The 11,222-nt window shown below is 40.6% G+C and overlaps 2 protein-coding genes across 2 annotated transcripts in view; one reads left to right on the plus strand and one right to left on the minus strand.

Moving 5' to 3' along the window:
* Positions 1–7,816, minus strand: part of SON (SON DNA and RNA binding protein) — a 32,509-nt gene extending 24,693 nt beyond the window's left edge. The window contains exons 1-3 of the mRNA XM_019626951.1: positions 7,696–7,816; positions 3,720–3,886; positions 1–1,985 (exon numbers count right to left, since the gene is read on the minus strand). Coding sequence (XP_019482496.1) covers positions 1–1,985; positions 3,720–3,886; positions 7,696–7,772 — 2,229 coding nt within the window. The 5' untranslated portion in view covers positions 7,773–7,816. The remainder of the gene's footprint in view (positions 1,986–3,719; positions 3,887–7,695) is intronic.
* A 556-nt stretch (positions 7,817–8,372) lies between these two features.
* Positions 8,373–11,222, plus strand: part of GART (phosphoribosylglycinamide formyltransferase, phosphoribosylglycinamide synthetase, phosphoribosylaminoimidazole synthetase) — a gene marked incomplete at its 3' end in the record, with an annotated part of 53,774 nt that continues 50,924 nt past the window's right edge. The window contains 2 exon segments of the mRNA XM_019626945.1: positions 8,373–8,835; positions 11,039–11,170. Of these exon segments, the coding sequence (XP_019482490.1) occupies positions 11,078–11,170 (93 nt within the window).

Raw genomic sequence — 11,222 nt, forward strand, 5'->3', positions numbered from 1 at the left:
CATCTGGGAGTCCATGGTGTTGGACGCTAGCATTTGGGAGTCCATGGTGTTGGATGCTAACATATGGGTCTCCATGGTGTTAGAAGCTAACATATGGGATTCTTGGGCCATCAAGGGATCCACTCCTACTGTTATAGAAGTCTCCCCCACTAATGTAGTAGGCAGCTCCTGTGCTACCGTATTATAGGATTCCAGCGCTGTCGTCGAGGGCACCTCCAGGGACTGCGACACGGTCATCGTTGACAGCTCCGTTGTCACCACAGACTGAACAGAGATCTCCAGCGCCACAGTTGCCACAGGCTGCCCAGGCAACTCTGGCGCCCCAGGCTGCCCTGGCAACTCCAGCACCCCTGTTGCCAGAGGCTGCCCCAAAAGCTCCAGTGCTCCAGCTGCCCCAGACTGCCCCGAGAACTCCAGTGCCCCAGTTGCCATGAGCTGCCCAGGCAACTCCAGTGCCCCAGTTGCCACAGGCTGCCCCGACAACTCCAGTGCCCTAGTTGCCGAAGGCAGCCCTGGCAACTCTGGCACCCCAGTCACCGAAGGCTGCCCTGGCAACTCCAGCGCTGTTGTTGCCACTGACTGTCCTGGCAACTCCAGCACCATCGCTGCCTCAGGCTGCCCCAGCAACCCTGTTGCTGTTGTCACCTCAGGCTGCCCAGGGTGTTCCACCGTTGTCATCCCCACAGGCTGCTCCAACTCTGTCGTCGTCACAGGTTGCTCGGTCAACTCCATTGCTACTGTTACAGCAGACTGCCCCGGCGACTCTACTGCTGCTGTCACCGCAGGCAGCCCTGGCAACTCCTGTGCCATCACAGGTGGCTCTGGTACCTCCTGTGGTGGCTCCAACCCCATGGATGGTGCTGGAAGCCCTGGCAATTCCTGTGACAACTGTGGCACTGATGTCACAGAGGGCCCCGGCAACTCAGGCACTGCTGTCGCAGGGGGCCCTAGCAACTCAGGCACTGGGGTAGAAAGGGGCCCTGGCAACTCTGGCACCGGGGTAGCAGAGGGCCCAGGTAACTCCAGCACTGGAGTCACAGGGGGCCCCTGCAACTCCGGCATGGAGGTCGCAGGTGGCCCCGGCAACTCCATCGCTGAGGCCACCGACGACTCCGGCAGCTCCAATGCTGTGGTCTTGGGCAGCTCCAGCAACTCCTGCGATCTTGTCATGGATGAATCTGCAATCTCCGATGGTACTTCTACAGGCTGCTCTGGCAATCTTAGTACTTCAGTTGCAGATGACTCTGGAAAATCCATTGTTATTGATGTGCTTGGCTCAGGGTGCGCCTCAGTAGGTGTTTCTGATGATACCGCAAGGGTTTCTGATGGTTCCAGCACTTTTGCTACTGGAGGCTCTAACATGATCTTTGATGGCTCTGGAGGTGTGCTCTCCGAAGATTTCAGCACAGATTTCATCTGATACGCCATTGACATTGTTACGACTGGTTCAGATGACTTTAGCGCTACTGTTGTAGTAGGCACTGGTGCTGTTGTGAAAGAATCCAGGGTTTTTGTCATGGATGGTTCCAGCGTTATGGCCACAGACTGCTCTGACTGAACTGAGATTACTGACGTAGATGCAACTGACAGTTCTGCAGTTTTTGCAACTGGCTTCAGAGTTTCTAAAGTGTGTGGCTGTGATACCTCCATTGATACTATAGGAGGTTCTAGCACAACTGCAGGAGACTCACTGGTCTCAGACAGGCCAAAGGCTCTTACAGGATGCTCCAGTGCCACCACTGAGGGTTCAGAATCAAACTTCAAAAATGAATCCGATTCTAAATCCATGTTCTCATCATGATGTGATTTCGGCTTGGACTCAGATTCTTCTGGCTGTCTTTTATACTTTTTTTCCTTTTCTTTCTTCTTTTTCTTCTTTTTATTTTTGTGCTTTTTATGCTTCTTTGACTTTTTGGTGGGAATTTCATCAGTAGGATCTGTTTGTACAGACACACATCTACTTTTTCTGGAGGCCTCCTTCAAGTCTGAAATTAAGAGAAATTAATTTTAATTTGTCAAACATTCCTCAAAGTAGATTTACTTAAATCACATAAGCCAAAATTTACAATCAATGTTAAGACAGCATAGTATAACACTTCTTGTTAAATAAAAAGTTACCAAATAAACTATTTTCCATAAACCGATTATCTGAAGACTGACACCTTTCCAATACTTCTACAACTAAAGCCTAGGTTAAAAATAAGTTCTTAGTTATAACAAAAACTCTGAATTACATTAAAAAGTGTTTCAACTAAGTTCACTTTAAAACAATTATTTTCTCCAGCTCTCAAATTATATCACATTACTTTTAAACAACACTTTTAAATAATATCTTTAATATTATCAATGTTAGAATTCCTATAAAAAGTACCCACATTAAATAATTTTGTGACTTTCATAACCTCTGTCTATATAGGAAGCAAAATGGCACTGGCTCTGGAACAAACTTGTCGGTTTTTGAATCCTGAATCAATCTACCACTCAATAGATAAATGGACTTGGCCAAATTACTGACACTGTCTCCCACAGTGATTGGACAGTGAGTTAAAACACACAAAGTACACTGAACAATGCCTGGCATGTAGTAAGCCCTCATCAAATACCAGTGATTGCTTTTATACAGTACACAAAAGTCTGAACAACAAATGTAAAGCATCAATATGGAACATGAATTTTACCTTATTACACCCACGTTATATCCTAATAAAAATAACATCTTCCCCCCCAATAATCTTCTAAAATTACTAAGAAACAATTTTTTAATGTTTCTACTAAAATAATAACAATAATAATAATGTCATTTTGGGAAGAAATTTCTTACAACCCTTAACAAATAACTTAACATTTCAATCTGCTTATCTGAAAGAGTGGTTTATAGTGCACTTTTATAACCAGGTGGGATTTACTCTAATGCCAGTATCAAATTAGATCTTAGTGATCCTAGAAAAGCTGATCAGAAACCTAGCCCCTTAAGATTACCCGGGGGGGGGGGGGGGGGGGGGTCGTCAACACACAAGACCAGAGCAAAACTAATCGTTTTCTATCATTTATTACTCACCAAATGTTAGCTAAGTTATAATTCAATCAAGAAAAAGTTGCTAGTACTATGAATCTAAGTATAGTCTGTTTTTTACCATACCCTATACCAAAAATAATAAAAAAATACCATACTCCATTTCTAAAACTATTGATATTGCTATTTTTGTGGTTGATCATAACTTTTATTTCTAAGCATCAATTATTTAATCAACTCCAAAAATGCTAAATATCCAAGCAATGATTCCTCTGCATTCTCCGCACTTTTAAGAGGAGTGGGTGCAAACACAAGGTAATCTCTATACATGGTTTATAAAACTGTCCAGGGTTTTAAAATTATTACAAATGTGGTCTAGGCTCCTGTACCTTCTTCCAAAGTGCACATTTACACAACTGTTCAAGGAAAACCCACTTTCAAAATCCTAGCACTGGGGCACTGTAAGAGTGAATCAAAGTTATATTCCCAGTAAAGCAAACAAATGCACCAATGTTCATGTTTCAGTAACAATTGTATTTTCAAAGAATTCAAACAAATTCTTCAGTAAACCAATTACACTAAAACTTAAATTTATTGAAGTTTTAGATCTAATGAACATTTTAAATACCATGCAGTCACGAAATAATGCTGTTAACCATTAAAAAAAACTTCAAGTTTTTGAGACAGCTCATTATCTCCAACTTACCTGGCTTATATCGTAGTTCTGTGTCCAAGACCCCAGAAAGTACTTCCTCTATCTTCTGAACTATTTCTTCATTTGGTAGACTCCTGGCAGAGGCAGCTGCATCACCTGCCTGGTTTCCTTCAGTAGGTGTATTTGTTTCACCATTGAGCTGGCCTTCACTTCTTCCACTTTACAAGAAAAGTTATCAAAATTCATTAATATTTTTACCACATTATACATTAAATTTTGTAACTCAACTGATTAAAATCATCTTATATTAATATTCACCATTTTTGTATTTCTTTCAGGTTACATTCCCTACCAGTAGTGCTTCCTTAACACTATCTACTTGTAATTGGTACATTCTTATTTTTACACCAAGTTTTCAGAACTGTGAAAATTAAGAATAAGTCTTTAAAACTAGGTTTCTAAGCTCATCTTTTTTTCCCAACAAAATACTCCCAGAAATATAAATTGATTTAGATTTCGGTTACCTGCATATTTATCTCAGGAGAGAAAAACTATTATAAGATCACAATCACAAATCCAAAGAATATATGACCCAATTTTATGACAGAAGCTATCGCCACTATAAAGCCACACCTGTGCATGGATCACAATCACCATCAACAGTATCAAGGAACACAAAGTTAGCCATCAAGTATATAGGATAGCATGTAGCCTTTGATGAGATTTAGGTTGATTGGTTACTGAAATGCCACAAAGTTTAAAAAGAAAAATACATTTATATAAAAATACATTTATATAATTTTTACCCAGTCATCAAAAATTCTAATATTAAAAAAAATTCCTAGAGTTCCAAAAAATTTCATGTAAAACAAGTGACAATTCATTTATACCAACAGTAAATGAATGGATTGACTATAACCCCCCCTTCCCAATCTACTACCCCTCTGACATCCTATATAGCTCCTACAATACCATTGACTATATTCCCTATGCTGTGCTCCACATCCTGTGACATAAATATTAAATTACAGTTGACATTCAGTATTATTCAAATTCAGGTGTACACTGCAGTGGTCAGGCATCTACACCACCCATGAAGTGGACTCCCTAATAAGACAAGTGTCTATCAGATACCCTACAAAATCTTTATAACATTATTGATTATATTCCCCAAACTGTCTTTTGTATTCCCACGGCAATGTTGTGGTTACCAAATTTGTGCTTTCAAACACCCTCACCTTCTCCCTTATCCCCACTCCCCTCCCATCTAGCAACCTTGGTTTTTTTCTATATCTCTGAAACTGTTTCTGATTAGTTTGCTTATTTATTCTATTCTTTAGATTCCACATATAAGTGAAATCAATTCATTTTTTTAAATTGAGGTAAAATTAGCGTGTGTATGGCTTTAGGTGCAGTTTATAATTCAACATACGTATACACTACAAGTGATCACCACCAAAAGTCTAGTTACCATCTATCACCATACCATTGACCCCATTCCTCCCTCCTCCCCAATCCCCCCTCATAACCACCAATCTGTTCTCTGTATCTATGAGTTTGTTTTTGTTTTGTTTGTTCATTTGTTTTGTGTGTGTGTGTGGGGGGGGTTGGTGTTTTGTGGGGTTTTTTTAGAAGAATCTTAAAGATTCTTCTAAAAAAAATAGAAGACATAAGAACATATCATTTACCTGGTCATTTTTACTATTTTTGTATAAATTAGCAAAATTGTTTTGAAAAATAATTTCAAGAACACGTTCAATTTAATCTAACTTAAATTTTAGCTAACAAAACAGATGGAACAAGTATGTTCCACTACCTGATAAAAGTATGAATGGTCAAAAAAAAAATTGGTAGTTAACTGTAATTAAGGAACATTTGGTTTGCTAACACAATGAATCACATAATTAACATTTGTTGACAGTGTCACAAGGTTTTACATTTTTTAAACTCATCTGATCCTAACGAGACTCTAAAATCAGCACTATTCTGATTTTATAAATGAGAAATGAGGCACAGAGAAGACAAGAAACCTAGCTGTAGGTCACACAGCTATTAAAAGAGGTGAAGCAGGTATTCAAAGCCAGAGCTCATACTCCTAACCACCATCTTTATGTAATAAATAATTTAACTATCTAAATTTCAGTCTCCTTACCCAAACTGACACATGTTAAAATAGATGGAACATAAAGCTCACCAAAATGGCAAATAATAAAAAATCTGTTTTTACAACCGATAATGTATTACATGTTATTTGAAAAGCTAAATATTCCTCTAGTAATAAATTGCTTTCTCTAATATTCTTTAGACTTTCCTTCAGAAGCACTTTTCCTAAACACTTACATATATATAATTACCTCACTAAAAAGGCAACAGTTTTAAAAATCAGAAAAGTACAACTAAAAAAAAAAACCACCAGTCAATCTATGAGAATGTAACCATCTTAAAGCTATCAGGATGTTTATCTCAATTACTAGAAAGGGATGAAAATTTCAAACCACCTAAATATCCATCAATACATTCCTACAGAACTTTATGGAACCATGAAAAAATGTCACAAAAGTCCCGAAAGATTACGGAGACCGATATAAGACAAACTTGCTCACAATATATATTAGGCGAAAAAACAACCAACATAGATGATCACATTTCACAAAACATGTACGTGCAGCTGTCCACAAACGGGGGCGGGGGGGATTAAAAAACATCAATAACCATGGTGGGGTTTTTTTTCTTTTTAATTTTTAAAAATTTTCTACAACAAAACATTTCCTAACACAAAAACTGATTTTTAAAAGGTATAAAAGATTACAATAAGCAAACACAAGTACTTATTGCACGCAACTATTTTATCAAGTTTCAAAAAAATATATTCCCTTAGCTTGGGTCTTTTCTCATCATCCTGACAACACAAGCATGTAACAAAATTTTTTAAAGCAACGGAATGAGTAAGCGGATATATTTCCCATTTAAAAAACAATATATCCTGTAAAAATAATCCTAGCCATACTATATCTTTGCCCCAATAACCCTAGGTTAACTCGAGCACTTAATTTACAATTGCGTTTTCCACTGATTTTCAATCACCTATTGCTCTTGCTCTCAACTTTTAAACTACAACTAGCAAAAACATTCGAACTCAGGATATTTACGTTACACAAAGCAAAAAATACTGAAAGACAACCAATTAACAACCGCATTACCCACGCTATTTTCCTTTGAGTAAACAACTATTTCTTTGGAAATCTCTTCTCGTTCAAATTTGGTGGAACCGAGGATAAACTACATAAAGTCTACCAGCAATGGCAAAAAGTAAACTGTTGTTCAAATATATCAATTGGGGCAAGGGTATCACATAAACATTTAGATCTACGCAAAGCCCACCTTTCACTTGCTAAATTAAAAAATTACTAATTCAAAGTCCCCTTCCACTCTCAACTCGAAATATTTGTCAAAGGAGTTAACATTAATTGAATTGTTTTCATTTGAATTCCGAATCTTAGAATGCTGCCCGGTGGAAGCCACAGGACAGTAGGGCCCAAATAATCTTACTAGAAGATCCCGACCCCCAAGTGGTCTGAAGCTTGCAGTAAAAGGCGTGTTTAAGTTTACTCAAAAAACGGCCGTTAGAGACCCTTTCCGGTCATAGGCACCGGCCGGCGAAATCCGCGGAGGCTGAGAGGGGGAGGGGAAACGCGGCGGCGGAGGAGGAGCTGAGGAGGAACTAGGCCCGTCCCTAGTGGACAACCAGGCCTACTAACTAAAGGGTAGGGCATGACCAAACGGAGAAGAGTGAGCTTCTTAACTCGGTTCTGGAGAGAAGTCTGGGGTTACCTCGGAAAGAGCGAAGTTTCTCGCTGGGAAGGGAGGGAGCGGATGGGGGGGGGGCGGAAAATGGATCCCAGGCCCAGGCGGGGCTGTAGCGGGGCCTGAGGCGGGGAACGACGGCGTCTCTGAATAAAGGTGCTACGGAAGGGTACATGGTGCCCTATCGACCCCTTAGGAGCAGAAGAGTTTGGGAAGCGCCTACCTTGAAAGCTCCTGTTGAATTTCCCGGAATTTACTGACCACGAAAGACCTAAAAATCTGCTCGATGTTGGTCGCCATGGCGTCCGCTCCGTTCTCTCAACTCCTCCTCGCTAGTCCTCCAGGCTCCCAGAATGCCTCGGGAGGAGGCGCAGGGGCCAATTCCGTCTCTCGCAGTCCTGATTGGCTCCTGTGGGAACGTGGCTCTCCACGCTCCGCCAATGTACCAATCAATGAGCACGGCCCTGCTCTCCTCCGCTGTTTCTGAGCGGCCGGGGTAAAGATGCTGACGTTTGCGCCGCGCACGACTCTGTCCGCCATGTTAGTGACTGACGCAGGCGCCATTACAGGAGAAGTCTCTCGAGGCGACTTTTGTCAGTTTAAGTTGTCAGTCTCCAACAGTGTTTAGGAGCTTAAGAGGTTTACTTTAGCCACTAAACGCCCGCGATTAAATGCTATGAGGAAAGGGAGCAAAAAGGGCAACATGGTGTTGAACACGGGGCCTACAACATTATTCCCAAGTTGTTTCGTCAAGGGAGATGCATCCGGGAAATCAATCATTAATCAGCACCCGCCCCCACCCACAATGATGCCAATAGGAAGGACACGATTTTACCCCGTGACATCCTATAATCAGTTTTGTTTTTAAGCAATAGGTCTAGAGCGACCTGCGTTCAAAGCCTGGTGCATGCTAGTCATGAGCCAGGCGTTTCACGAGACTTTATCACTGTAGCTGTTTGGTTCTGACTCGCTAGCAACACACAATTAGCTAAGTGTAGATTTTGCGTTTGGGGGCGCTCCCCCTCCTCAGAGACCGGGAGGTTCTTCAGGTGGAATAGAGACCTTAGGTGGAACCGGGGGCCGTAGTATCACATTATAAGCACGCAAGGAAAGGCTTGCGAGCTTTGCTGGGGAGTGGGCTCAGGCCGCACCCAAGAGCGGGAGGGAACACACTTCATTACCTCGCGGGAGGGGGGTTGCGCTGACCAATGGGGAGGTTCGCGAAGCCCTCCGCGGGGGGCGGGCCGGAGCAGGGGAAGAGGAGCGCGGCTGACTTCCGGCGCGCATCGGGCGCTAGAGCTCGAAGCGTGCCGCGAACGTTTTGAGTGCCAGCGGTCAGAGGCCTTGAGTCGACATTGTGTTGGTGCGTAAGCCCTCTTCCGCTTTTTAAGTAAAATACATTTATGCTTTGGTTTGGGGAGTCTAATATCAGAAATTTAATGCCCTAACTTCAGTTGAGAGATAGCTATAGGAGCTGGTTTAGCATGCAGTGAGTGGGGGTTCGCCATGTGCTTTTCACTTTTAACTGAGGTTTACATTGGATCTGTCCCTTTCCCTCCATTTTAAGATGCAGGGCCTTTTTGTATCTTTATGCTTTTTTTTTTTTAAGGTCATAAACCTAAGTTGCATAGTTTCTTGTTATGCACCCATTATGTCTAGCAGATTAGTCTGCTACTGTAATTGGTTTCTACTTTATATTACTCATAAAATCCATTGAAAGCCAGGCTCCGCTCCTGGTAAGGACCTGGCACTCTTCATCTCTTTATGTTACTCATTTGGATGACTGAGCCCCAAGAAAGTGAATTAAGCCCCTCAAGGTATCCTAGTTAATAAGGGACTGAGTATCAAACCACAGCAAGGCACCCTGACTAGAACCTAGGCCTAACCATTCCTGGTGTAGATTTGTTTAGGCTGCCTCCTTTTCCCCCTCTTATTCAAACAAAATGTAATATTTTCTCTAGATTTAAAGCTATGTTTACTTCCAATGTTTCAGTGCACATGGCAAATCTGTGTTTCCATTAAACTAAAATAGCTTTTCTCTTTCTGAGACGATAATTTAGTAATTGTTTTCCCCCGCAAGTTTTCAACGACCACCATCTCATTGTTGAAGTACCTGATGCAAAATTGCTTCAGTTGTAATCCAGGCTCCACCCCCTCTTAGCTCTGACCTGCAAGTTACTTAACTGTACCCCAGTTTCTTATCTGTAAAGTGGGGATGGTAATATACTTCATAGAATTAGGAAGATTAAACCGGGTGGTTCATGAAAAGCATTTAGAACATAGCACCTGGCACAAAGTAAGTGCTCAAAAAATGTTCTTTTTTTCTATTATCAGCTTAGTTTTTATTTAAATGTATAATTCTAGCATCTCACAAAAAGTTACAAATTTCAGTCCTCTTTTTCCTATTTTCAGTTTACCTTCTACATAATTAAATGTCTTCTGAAAATACGTAAATTAATGTGCCAAATTGTTCTTTAGGGTTTTTTTCCTGTTAGAACTTCTAAAGCATCAATTTAAGTAAAAGTACTTAATAAAATATAACAAATTAACATTTACTACTGCTGAATGTCAGAAATTATACTAATTGTTTATATAAATGTCTTTCAGTTCATCCTAAAGTAACGTTGTAAGGTAAATTTTCTCCCATCTTTTAAGATGTGAAGAAATTGAATTACAAATAGTAAAGCTTACCAAAGGCACACTGCTAACCAGTTGAGAGATAGCTGTTGCACCCATCCTGCTCAGAATCAAATGCCAGAATTAATGTGAGACATGTTCAAATTTGATTTCTGCCTTCTCCACCGGTTTTCTAAAATACGGCACTAATTTTTTAAATCAGAGGTCAGCAAACTATGACCTTTGTGCCAATCCTTCCTGCCACCTGTTTTTGTACAGCCCGCCAAATAAGGATAACTTTTAGGTTATTAAATGGTTGAGAAAAAAAGAACGATGTTTTTACGACCCGTGAAAATTATAAAATTCAAATTGCAGTACCCATAAACAATAGTTTTATTACAACACAGCCATGCTTATTCTTTATAAACCTCTGATTACTTCCTATTGCTTAAAGCAGAGATAGGCAAACTATGACCTACTGCCCATGGCCTGTTTTTGTAAGTTTTTACTGAACAGAGCCACATTCATTTACTTGTGTATTGTCTAGGCGGCTTTCATGCTGCAGCGGAAGATCACAAGATTTAAAAATAGTTATTTTGAGTTCTGGTCTAGATTTAAAACATCAGGATTCATTTTTAACTGAAGCTCGATTATCATACCTTCTAAAAACCCAAAGAAGGGTTATTGTTCATAGATATTTTTTTTTAACCTTTTAAGGAGTTAAAGTTACTATTTCACTCCTTAACCTAGCTCTCTAGGCCCATCTGCCCCATTTTTAAAATACCTCCCTAATCCTTATGAATAGAGTCATATTTCGCAAATTACTTCATTTCACAAATTACTTCATCCTAATTTGTCACAAATGAATCGTTGGAATACATCATATTTAAAAATGGTGATTTGTAAAGTATGTGCATTCTGAAATATCAATTGTGGTTTTCTTTCTGCAGCTCTTACTTGCCTTCTGAATTCCTGCTTTGCAGACAGCAATGGCAGCCCGAGTGCTTGTAATTGGCAATGGAGGAAGAGAACACGCACTGGCCTGGAAACTTGCACAGTCTAATCATGTCAAACAGGTGTTGGTTGCCCCAGGAAATGCAGGCACTGCCTGCTCTGAAAAGATTTCGAATGCTG

Source organism: Hipposideros armiger, unplaced genomic scaffold (genome assembly GCF_001890085.2).
Source record: "Hipposideros armiger isolate ML-2016 unplaced genomic scaffold, ASM189008v1 scaffold_695, whole genome shotgun sequence".
NCBI lineage: Eukaryota > Metazoa > Chordata > Mammalia > Chiroptera > Hipposideridae > Hipposideros > Hipposideros armiger.